General features: G+C 58.0%; 1 protein-coding gene across 1 annotated transcript; it reads left to right on the top strand.

Annotated features, from left to right (window-relative positions):
• The first annotated feature begins 243 nt into the window (after nt 1–243).
• On the top strand, nt 244–4,795 carry NXPH3 (neurexophilin 3). The gene is made up of 2 exons (XM_017854050.1): nt 244–707; nt 3,031–4,795. Exons 1-2 carry the CDS (start codon nt 654–656, stop codon nt 3,733–3,735), a joined length of 759 nt encoding a protein of 252 aa, XP_017709539.1. The 5' UTR covers nt 244–653; the 3' UTR covers nt 3,736–4,795.
• Nucleotides 4,796–11,732: the final 6,937 nt, after the last annotated feature.

Below are 11,732 nucleotides of genomic sequence, written 5' to 3'. Positions count from 1 at the left end.
GGGCTGGAGAGCCCGCGTCCTAGGTCCCCGGGCTGCGGGCCGGCAGGGGAGGAGTTAACTCCGGAGGTACCGGCTGGGCTCACTGTACCTGCCGCCGCCGCCGCCGCCGGTGGGAGGGACGAGGAAGCAGGAACCGCCTGGGCGACAGGAGCGCTCTAGTCTGGCGGGGCGCAGCGCGGGGAGCGGGTAGCCGGGGCTCCGCGCGGCCGGGGGCGTCCGCCAGGGGGCGCGCCGCGACGGGGCGGGTGGAGCAGCCTGGTCGGGGAAATTAGCATCAAGGACGGGCGCGCGCGCAGGTCCCTAGCACATCTGGGCGAGAGCGGCGCCGCTGGAGCCGAGGGGGGCGCCGAGCGCAGATCTGGAGCAGCAGAGCCACGGCGCAGCTGGGGCCCTTCGAGGCGCTCGGGGCGCACATCTGGGACCTCGAGCGGGGGCCGCGCCGCGCGCAGCTGGACCAGGGGAAGGGGGCGGCGGCTGCACAGCTGGACCGAAGGGGGCGGGGTCGGCCCTGGGCGACCGGCTGAGGGAAGGGCCGCGGGCCGCCGGGGACTGGAGCATGGGACGGCGCGCCTGAAAGAGCAGGAAGGGGACGGAGAGGCCTGGGACCCCGTAAAGAGAAGAGGAGAACGAGGGGACGAGAGCGGAGGAGGAAGATGCAACTGACTCGCTGCTGCTTCGTGTTCCTGGTGCAGGGTAGCCTCTATCTGGTGAGTGGTCCGCGGGGAGCTGCGCAGAGGGGCGGGGGCCCGGAGGATCAGGGGAGAGCGCGGGAAGCTTGCGAGCCCTGAAACTTTCTCCCTTCCCCCGACATCCCGGGGATGGCGGGGAAGACTGGAGGCTGGGGGAGAGGGCGGGTCCGAGGCCAGAGACTGGACAGATAGGGTTAATAGGGGCGGGAAGAGGGTGCTTTGCTGGCCCACCCACTTCGCGGCGGGTGGCTGGAGGTGCGACCAGCGCTCGGAAAAAGGCCCGGAGCCGGGTCGCCAGGGTTACCCGACCCCTTATCGGAGCCTCAGGACCGCGGAAGTGGGGGCGAGTGGGGCGCAGGTCGTGGAGCTGGTGACCTGCAGGGTTTTCCCTTGACCTCCGGTACTCAGAGAGCCCCGGGTTCTGGGTCCCCTAGAGCGCGGAGCCGGTCCAGGCGGGGGGCGGCCTCCGCGTCCCTCCCTCCCGCCTTCCCTCCCGCTCCCTCCCTCCCCGCCTGTTGTTTTCCTCTCCTCTCCTGGCTGCGCGCAGCCGGAGCCCCACAGGACCTGGGCAGGCGGCTCCCGCCCCGGGCGCTCGCAGCAGCTGAGCTGAGCGCCCAGAGCCCGCTCCCCGTGCGCCGGCTCCGCGGCTTCTCGGCGACCCACGGCGCCGGGGAACCCCTCCCCGAACCCAGCCCAGGGGCTTAACTCCCCTCCGTCGGAGCGGCTGCCAACCCTCCTCGAAATACTGTCGTGGAGAAGCCTTAGCCCCGCATCTGGACCTGCCCCTTTAATCAACAAGCCCCTTGCCACCGCCCCATGCCACTGTGAGAAAAGCCCTTCCCTTCTCACGGCCCCACATTTACCCTCCAGCCACTCAGCCGTGATCCCCAGGAACAAGTACCTACAGGTCTGCAGCCCTGGACCCAGTCCCCGAGCCTCCCCTCCTAGCAGTCCCTCTACCCCACCTCTGGGGCCTGGCAGTCAGGGCCAGCCTGAACTGTGGGGCAGAGACAGACCCGGCCACAGCACACAGCTGCCAGCACCACCCAGACCGGAACACAGGCATGAGGAGCCCACAGCCCCTTGGAGCCCTACTGTCCCCACCCCAGTGTCACCGCCAAATCCAGATGCCCCTGGTGCTGGTAGTAAAGACACCTGGGGAGAGTGGTTGCTTTCAAAAGCTGAGCAAACACGCAGCCAGGCTGCGCCCTCAGGAAGCCCTGTCAACCCCCTGATGCCCTCCACTGCTGCCCCACTCTCCCTGTGGCGCCTCCAGGAATCTTCCCAGGTGTGGGTTGTCACCATAGCTGATCCAGCAGAGGGAGGATGAGCCCCTGCGGATTCCAGAGGCGGATGGTGCCTGGATAAAAACCCTTTCAAAAAGACATATCTGATCTGTGAGGCCAGGAGTGTGGAGTGTAAGGGAAGGGCTGACCCTATGTGAACTCAGCCTTGCAGTGTTGTTAAACTCTGAGCCCCGGTGTCCTTATCTGTCAAATGGGGATAAGAACTCCTACCTCAGAATCCAAGTAACATCTTGGCATGTCATCCTCAGTGTCCCCTGGAGAGGTGTTTGGCTTTCCATTCCCATGGCCATCCTGGGTGTGGCATTCACTCGGGTCTCCCCTAGTCCTCTTGCCAAACCTAAACTATATTCGTGCTTGAGAATTATACTGTGTTCTGCTTTCTTATTCCATTGTCTGGTGGTTCTCTTTGCATCCAAGGGTAGAAATTATCCTAGGGTAGGGACAGTGTCTTACCCAACAGACTGGGAAGTCCCAAAAGGCAGGGGCTAGCCTCTCCTGTCAAACCAGGGGCTGTCCCAGGATAAGGATGGTGCTCCCCTATCTGACTCAGGGCTCTTTGAGAGCGGAGACTATGCCTCCCCCATCAGCCTGGGGATTTCACAGAGGCAGAGATCCTACCTCCTATCAAACTGGGGGCTCTGTCAGCACAGGGGTGATACTTCTGCAATTAGATGGGGGCTCCCCAAGATCAGAAGCTGGGCTTCCCCCATCAGACTGGGGACTCCCTAGGGGTAGGAGCCGTTGTCCCTGGTGCCACAGTCCACTGGAGAGAATTACTGTCAGTCTTTGAGACTTTGAATAGTGGCCAAGACAGGACAGTGAGGAAAGGACATGGGGGGCGGGCTGACCCAACTGTCAGAACCTGAGGTGTACACAAGCTAGAGTGTACACTTGCCCCCCAGCTTCAGTGGACAACATGCAGGAGCTCTTCACCCAGGTCAGAGTGAAGTGGCAGGGACAGGGGTGCTGCTGGTGGTGGGGGTGGTGGACCTCCAGGGACAGGGCTCTTACTGTACTCACAACTCCCTCCATAGGTCATCTGTGGCCAGGATGATGGTCCTCCCGGCTCAGAGGACCCTGAGCGTGATGACCACAAGGGCCAGCCCCGGCCCCGGGTGCCTCGGAAGCGGGGCCACATCTCACCTAAGTCCCGCCCCATGGCCAATTCCACTGTCCTAGGGCTGCTGGCCCCGCCTGGGGAGGCTTGGGGCATTCTTGGGCAGCCCCCCAACCGCCCGAACCACAGTCCCCCACCCTCAGCCAAGGTGAAGAAAATCTTTGGCTGGGGCGACTTCTACTCCAACATCAAGACAGTGGCCCTGAACCTGCTAGTCACGGGGAAGATTGTGGACCATGGCAACGGGACCTTCAGCGTCCACTTCCGACATAATGCCACAGGCCAGGGCAACATCTCCATCAGCCTCGTGCCCCCCAGTAAAGCTGTAGAGTTCCACCAGGAACAGCAGATCTTCATTGAAGCCAAGGCCTCCAAAATCTTCAACTGCCGGATGGAGTGGGAGAAGGTAGAACGGGGCCGCCGGACCTCGCTTTGCACCCACGACCCAGCCAAGATCTGCTCCCGAGACCACGCTCAGAGCTCAGCCACCTGGAGCTGCTCCCAGCCCTTCAAAGTCGTCTGTGTCTACATCACCTTCTACAGCACGGACTATCGGCTGGTCCAGAAGGTGTGCCCAGATTACAACTACCATAGTGATACCCCCTACTACCCGTCTGGGTGACCGGGGGCAGGCCACAGAGGCCAGGCCAGGGCTGGAAGGACAGGCCTGCCCATGCAGGAGACCATCCGGACACCGGGCAGGGAAGGGGTTGGGCCTCAGGCAGGGAGGGGGGTGGAGAGGAAGAGATGCCAAGTGGGGCCAGGGCCAAGTCTCAAGTGGCAGAGAAAGGGTCCCAAGTGCTGACCCCAACCTGAAGCTGTGGTGCGACTAGATCACAGGAGCACTGGAGGAGGAGCGGGCTCTCTGTGCAGCCTCACAGGGCTTTGCCACAGAGCCACAGAGATGCTGGATCCCCGAGGCCTGTGGGCAGGCCGATCAGTGTGGTCCCAGAGTCATGGGAGGAACCTAAGCCCTTGGTTCTTGCCATCCTGAGGAAGGACAGCAACAGGGATGGGGAGATTTCATCAGTGTGGACAGCCTGTCAACTTAGGATGGATGGCTGAGACAGGGCTTCCTAGGAGCCAGTCAGGAGGGTGGGGTGGGGCCAGAGGCGCTCTCCAGCCCTGCCTAGTGGGCAGCCCTGAGCCCCTTGTCCTGTGCTGAGCATGGCATGAGGCTGAAGTGGTGACCCTGGGGTCTTTGATGTCTTGACAGATTGACTATCTGTCTCCAGCCAGGCCACCCCTTTCCAAAATTCCCTCTTCTGCCAGCGCTTCCCCTCTACCACCCATTGCTGATGGCACACCCATCCTCAAGCTAAGACAGGATGATGGTGGTCCTCCCAGCACTAAGGCCACAGCCCATCCATGTGCTGTGTGTCCCTCTTCCACCCCACCCCCTGCTGGCTCCTCTGGGAGCATCCATGTCCTGGAGAGGGGTCCCTCAACAGTCAGCCTCGCCTGTCAGGCTGGGGTTCTCCTGGATCTGGATGGCGCTGCCCTCTCAGCAGCGGGCACGGGTGGGGCGGGGCTGGGCCACAGAGCATGTGCTGGATCTGTTCTGTGTGTCTGTCTGTGGGTGGGGGGAGGGGAGGGAAGTCTTGTGAAACCACTGATTGCTGACTTTTGTGTGCAGAACTGTGTTCTTGGAGCAGGAAATAAAGCTTGCCCGGGGCACTGGAGTCAGAGTTGTCCAAAGAAAGGGCCTCAGGCATCCCTTGGTCCAGCAAGAATTTCTCTGATGGCCACAGGGCATTTGCTGGAGACCCAAGTGGCAGGGCTCCAACCGCCCTTGGAGCTGATGCTTGCGGAGGGCTCAGGGCTTCCCTCTCCAGCCCCCGTTCCAAGCTGTCTGATCCCACATGAGGAAACCTGAGTAAACCCGCTGGGCTTGGTGCTGGAGGAGGGCGTAGCATCTTCTAGAACAGCTCGGGGAGGGAGAGCTAGCAGGTAGAATGGGCCAGTGAGGGTGTTCCTTGGTGTCCTCCCTAAACTGCCATCTGCAGACTCAGCAGGGTCCTAGCCCTGTCATTTTGCTGCGTGGCCTTGGCCAAGTCCATTCTCCTCTCTGGCTTTCTTTGTTTCTTCCTCTATAACATGAACGGCTTGCCCAGACCAGGGGTTCTCAAATGCAGATCACCCAGAGGGTTTGTTAACACACAGGCTTCTGGGTCCTACCCACGTTTCTAATTCAGCAGGCTTGGGTGGGGCCTAAGAATCAGAATTTCTAACGAGTGCCCAGGTCTGTGCTGATGCTGCTGCTCCAGGGCCCACGCTGGGAGACCCACTCAAAGGACCTTGAAGTTCATCTCTGGCTATGGCTCCGCAGGATGGGGAGATACCTCGGATGCGCTCTCCCAGCTGTAATTTCCATCTGCTTCTCCCGGGGAGGGGGCCTTTCAGAGATTCCGGGGTATTGTATTGGGTTTTCAGTCTGACCACATGCCAGTGAAGGAACAGGCTGGAGTGGGTGTGGACACAGGGCCTGCATCAGTCGCTCCCCTCCCGCAGCTAGTAAGAGGCCTCAGAATGGCTGGCTGCCAGTGGCACCACGTCTGGGAGTTACTTGGGCCCTTTGGGGCTCCGTGAAGGAAAGACACTACCAAGGTCACAGTGTCTTCTGGAGGCCATTCTAAGTCGGCTCCCTTGGGAGGGCAGCACTCAGGGCCCTTGGGGCCCTCCTGAGGAGAGGAGAGTCCTGGTAGCAAGGTAAGATGGTCTTGTCAGCCCCCACCTTTCACCCCTGCCCAGCAGCGCTGAGCGCAAACCGGTGCCCTCATACTGCAGCACAGAGCTAGGCGGGGCTGAGAAGCCATCTAGTTACAGCCCACCTTGTAAAAAGTGACCCAGCCGGGCGCGGTGGCTCAAGCCTGTAATCCCAGCACTTTGGGAGGCCGAGATGGGTGGATCACGAGGTCAGGAGATCGAGACCATCCTGGCTAACACGGTGAAACCCTGTCTCTACTAAAAAAAATACAAAAAACTAGCCGGGTGAGGTGGCGGGCGCCTGTAGTCCCAGCTACTCGGGAGGCTGAGGCAGGAGAATGGCGTGAACCCGGGAGCCGGAGCTTGCAGTGAGCCCAGATCGCGCCACTGCACTCCAACCTGGGTGACAGAGCGAGACTCTGTCTCAAAAAAAAAAAAAAGCGACCCAGCTTGTTTCCCCCACACCATACTTTCAGGGGCCGTCTCTCCTGAGCAGAGACAGACGTGAGACACAGACCCCTCCTCCAGACCACCCTCCGCTCCCCACGCTGGAGGCTTGAGGCTGCTGGTACTGGAGCAGCCCACCCATGGATGCCCACCGGATGCCATTCAGCCTCCCACAGCGCCATGGAGACTGCAGGAAGGAGGGAACAATGGGGCCAGAGGCCCTGGGTGCCCTCCCTGCCTGCCCTGGCTGAACTCTCAGCAGGCACCTGGGGGCACTTTGACTCCCCTCCTGCTCCTCTCCTCCTGTGGAGAGCCAGATGCTGCCGACAGCTGGAGGGCCCGGCCTGCCTGGCACACAGTTCTGCCTGCACCAGGGATGGATTCATTTTAATAACTTCATTTCACCCTCATGCACACTCTGCCGCCTCATCCCTCCTTTCCGCCTTCCCCAGTAACCTGGCTGCTCTCCTCAGCTGGGCCCTTGCTAACAGATTTCCTCCCAAACCTTAATTCTTTGGAATAACCCTCTGGTCCCTACTGCTCTTGCCAGATACTTCTGTGCCCCCTTGGTCCTCATAAGGGCAAGGGGTCCATCCAGCTTCCTCTGGCAAAGACAACGTCACCTCTGCCCCATGGGCGAGCAGTGTCCCCATGGTGACGCCCCCCGCCACCGTCACGACGAAGTGCTCCGGCCTCCCACTCTTGCCATGCACACACTCACAGGAGATTCCTCTAAAGCAACCTGTCCCCCACTCTGCCCAGACCCCAAAGGGCCAGGTCCTACTCACACTCCAACCCTTTGGTCTCCCCCATCCACTGCCCTTCAAGGCAATCTGAAACGCCCTTAGACCATTTAGTTGTCCCGAGGTCTTCCACCCGAACCCCTCAGCCCAGCTGGGGGCTGCCAGGGGCCTTGTCTCCTCCCTCAGTGGAGCATCTGGGACAAGTTTACCAGGCTGGGGGCTCTGTAAGGACACAGCTTGGATCTCCCCATCAGGCTGGGGAACACCTAGGGCCAGGGGCCGCGCCTCCCTCATCAGACTGAGGACTCCCTGATGCCAGGGGCTAGATGGCCCTTTAGACTGGGGGTCCCTGAGGGCAGATGCTGTGACCCCCGTCATCAGACTGGAGTCTCCCTGAGGGCAAGAATTGTGCTCTGGATGGGAGGGGGACAGCTTGCCTTTTCCTAGGCATCAGAGCACCTGGAGGCTGCCTCTGCCCTTCAGCTTTGCTCAAAGGCGCTGTCTGGGTCTCAGCGTTCCTTCCTCAAGTAGGGTGAATCTCCTAGCACTCTGAGAAGCTAATAAGGGGGAGTACCCGTTAGGTCAACGGGTAGCAATGCCCGAGTCTCCTTCTCAATGAAGCTTAAGGCAAAAGCAAATGAGTATCTAGGTCCCTTCCCCCTCCTGCCCCCCTTCCCTTTCCTGGGATGAGCAAGCGGGAACTGAGTCACCCCGTTCCCCATCCTTGGCAGGAATGCTGGTGACCTTGCATTGTGGCAGATTCAGGTGGCGAGGCCCATTGCTCAGAGATGTACCCGGTGGGTGGGTGGCAGGGATGCTGGGGGTGTGTTTATGGGGATGGAGGTGGCTGAAGGGTGGGTAGGGGTGACCAGGTGCTGGGATTATCGAGTGAGTATGTGCAGGGGAATTGTAGAGACACAATGAAACAGTTGTTCTGTGTTGGGAAGTGATCCAGTGTCATGGCTGGGAGTGGGAGAGAGAAATGTTACTTCCGAAGACTCCAAGTCCTGTGGTACTGCCAGGAGAACCAGGGGCTGGGGTGACGGGTGAGGAGAGGCACCATTAGCCCTGCCAGGCAGAGGCAAGATGGGGTGGGGGCGGCACCTGCCAATTATGCCAAAGCCTTGGAGTGGCAGCTGGCACCATCACCAAGGCACAAATGCCAGCAGAGACCTGGCACTCACCTGGGTTGTGATTCCATAGGGCCTCTGTCTCCTGTTGGTCTCCCAGGCTCAAAGGCTGACCTGATAATTCAAGTGAAGGATGCCTAGTTCGAGGCCTTCCAGTTCCTGTCCCAGGCCACCTGGTCAGGTGGTCCCAAGGGACAAGCTAGGTCCTCCTGAACCGCAGAGGCTGCCAATAAACTGTCAACACAGGTGGTGTTGCAGGAAGATATAGCTGGGTCCTCATCCTGGGTCTGTAATTTATTAGACATGTGGCTTTGGACTAATGACATAATCTCTCAGAGCCTCCTTAGATGAAAACTAGGGCTTTGCGTACCTTGGCATATTGTTAGGAAAATTAAATCAGTTGCTCAATAAATGTTACTTCCTCCTGTCTTTGTTTTCTAAGATGGGTTGATGTTAACCTTGGCCTTGCTTCTGGTGTGGAAAGGGGAACGGGTCCCAGGCTAGAGGTAGGAGACCTAGGTTCCTACCCTGGTTCTGCCCCATCATGCATGTGGCAGAGATTTCTAATTGTCCCACAATACCCATTTTCGCTTTCTCCATAGTAATGGGATTCTCTGTTTTTAGCTGGGCATGTGGCTGCCTGAAATAACTACTGCATTTCTCAGCCTCCCTAGATGTAGTCATGTGACTAAGATCTGGCCAGTGACATTTAAGCCAAAGGTTTAGGTGGCACCTTCCAGAAATCATCAGACAGCTGATGTGCACTCTCCATCCCTTTGTTCCACCCTCTGTCCTGCGGCCTGGAATAGGTACAAGGCTGCTGCCATCTTAGACCAGGGGGTAAGAGCCACACCCTAGAAGTGGCAGAGCAGTGAGTTGGAAGAAGTCTTGGTCCCTGGGAATGTTCTGGAATAGAAATATCATACCAGGGCGGGGCATGGTGGCTCATGCCTGTGATCCTAGCACTTTTGGGAGGCCGAGGCAGGTGAATCACCTGAGGTCAGGAGTTCGAGATCAGCCTGGCCAACATGGTGAAACCCCGTCTCTACTAAAAATACAAAAATTAGCCAGGTGTGGTGGCGGGCGCCTGTAATCCCAGCTACTCGGGACGCTGAGGCAGGAGAATGGCTTGAACTGAAAGTTGGGGGGGTGGGGGAAGGGGATTGGGGTTGGGGGGATGGGGGAGGGTGCAGGGACTGGGGGCTGGGGAGGGGTTGCAAGGAGTCCAGATTGTGCCAAGATTGTGCCACTGCACTCCAGTTTGGGTGGAAGAGCGAGACTCTGTCTCAACAAAAAAAGAAGAAAAGAAGAAAAGGAAGGAAGGGAGGGAGGGAGGGAGGCAGGCAGGCAGGCCGGCCGGCCGGCCATACCAGCCCTAGGCTGCCGGCCTTCAGACTTTTATGTAAGAGAAAAATCAAAGTTCTATCTTATTTAAGTCACTGTGCTTTGGGTTTCCCTTTCTTGCTGTTAATTCTAGCTCCTCCTAAGTCAGTGGATGTATTTGGGCACTTCACTTACATGGCCTCGGCTTTCTCATCTGTGGAACTGAGATAATGCTTACATATCTTGGCACGGACCAGAGAGGTTTTATAGACTCACAGGCAAGAATAAACATGGAAGGCGCTGGTCCTCCTCCCTGTCTCAAGGCACACAGCCTCCATTTTAAGAGGAGTAACAAACAAGTTGCTGCCGCATTGTCGAGAGCCCTGGAAGGGCTCAGGAGAATTCTCTAGCCCTGAAAAGGCCTCAGTCCCCAAATTCGTCCCCAACACCTCTGAGTCCCATCTACATTCTGCTGTTGGTGACACACAATCCTCGTTAAGGGCCTGACTGATCCCAGCCAGATGGGATCCTAATTTAATTAAAACCCTTTAATTACCTGCAACAACACTGCTTTGGAAGTTCAATGCAAAAGGGCTCTGTGATGGGAGGGGCACCGTCCACAGGGCAGAGTAGTGGCTGCCCTTTTAGCACTGAGGGAACCGAGGGACGCAAAGTGCTTTTCCCACCCCAGTGGGCACAAACTGCATGGAACAGCCAGTGTGGTCCAGGCTTCTGGGGTGGTTTATACGGTACAGCCAAGCAGGGGAGTGCATGAACCAGGCCCTTGGGAGCAGAGTACCAGGCTCTTGGCCTGAAGCTGTCAGTGCTGGTTTTGTGCTGACACTGAGACCAATACAGCCTGTTCTGGTCAGGTCTGAGCCCTCCCAAGACCCTGCCCCTGCAGGACACTCTGTGTAGGAGCAGGCATGGCTCTAATTTCTCCTGAATGGCCTGGCTTAAGAAGCAGGAGTTACCTCTGCAACCACCAAAGGAAATTCGTGCCCCTGTGAACAGTATCTTTCTTCAAGGTGTCATCCACTTGGGGAGGGGCGATGAAAGGGAGTAACCTGAGTGGGCTGCAGAGGAGCCACATGGTTTCTTGGGGACGTATAAGGACCACTCATGTTTGTTGTTGTTGTTGTTTTTTTTCTGAAACAGAGTCACACTCTGTCGCCCAGGCTGGAGTGCAGTGGTATGATCTTGGCTTAATGCAATCTCCATCTCCTGGGTTCAAGCAATTCTCATGCGTCAGCCTCCCAAGTAGCTGGGATTACAGGTGTGAACCACCATGCCCAGCTCTTTTTTGTATTTTTAGTAGAGATAGGGTTTTACCATGGTGGCCTGACTGGTCTTGAACTCCTGACCTCAGGTGATCTGCCCACCTCAACCTCTCAGTGTTGGGATTACAGATGTGAGCCACCACACCTGGCTTCATCTCATGGTCTTGAGCCTCAACTGGCTTCTTCTGATAGAGGCAGAAGGAAGGAGCCCAGCCCAGGCCAGAGCCTGCTAAGCCTTGGCAAAGGCAGACTCAGAAACCCAGACCTGTAAGCTGGGCTGTTTGGGGGATATCATGTGTTAATACACCCTCAGTTCTCCCTTAGTACTTAGTCCTTCAACAATTGCTTAATTAACAAAGCCTCTGATAGTTCTGACTGGTCTCCCCTGGTCCAGGAGATACAGGTGAAGAGGCTTTGATTCACACTTGAGCCATAGTCTTAAAGCAAGAGAAATGTTCTACTGGAGTCAGTGTGATAGCAGCAGCTGGAGTTGAACTAAGAAATCCCAAAAGGAAGGAGAAATTCAAGAGGGAATAGCTGAAACCACCAGGCCCCACCATCCCATACCTCAAAGATTCTTCCAAAGGTAAAACCAAGGAGGCTATCTACATGCTTTATTGAACAAGCCCTCCAGTACCAAGCCCTCTGTGCTCCCACCCATCTCATCCTCTTCCTCTCTCCTCCAGAATCCTGTTTCAGTTACCCTCATCTCACTTCCTCTGCTGTCCCTACCATTCACAACCTCTGAAGAGCCTGTTGCTATCCCTGGACTTGGGCTGTGTCTGGAGTAGTGTCTGCAGTGCCCACCTGCGGATTCTCTGAGCAGGAAATGTGGATGTCCCCTCTAGACTAGAACCGGGGAACAGAAGCGGCCTTCCCCCTCGGACCAGAGACTCCCTGAGGGCAGGAACTGTGCCCCTCAAGACTCGCCAGAGGCTGGGTGCGGTGGCTCACGCCTATAATCCTAGCACTTTGGGAGGCCAAGGCGGG

This window comes from Rhinopithecus bieti, unplaced genomic scaffold, assembly GCF_001698545.2.
Source record: "Rhinopithecus bieti isolate Rb0 unplaced genomic scaffold, ASM169854v2 scaffold_35856, whole genome shotgun sequence".
Classification (NCBI taxonomy): Eukaryota; Metazoa; Chordata; class Mammalia; order Primates; family Cercopithecidae; genus Rhinopithecus; species Rhinopithecus bieti.
The sequence above is the reverse complement of the archived record's forward strand: the minus strand, read 5'-3'. Positions and strand labels throughout refer to the sequence as shown.

Coding starts and splice junctions, on each gene's coding strand:
- NXPH3 (XM_017854050.1), top strand. CDS start 654: ATGCAACTGACTCGCTGCTGCTTCGTGTTCCTGGTGCAGGGTAGCCTC. Junction 708..3,030: donor TGCAGGGTAGCCTCTATCTG/GTGAGTGGTCCG, acceptor CTCCCTCCATAG/GTCATCTGTGGCCAGGATGA.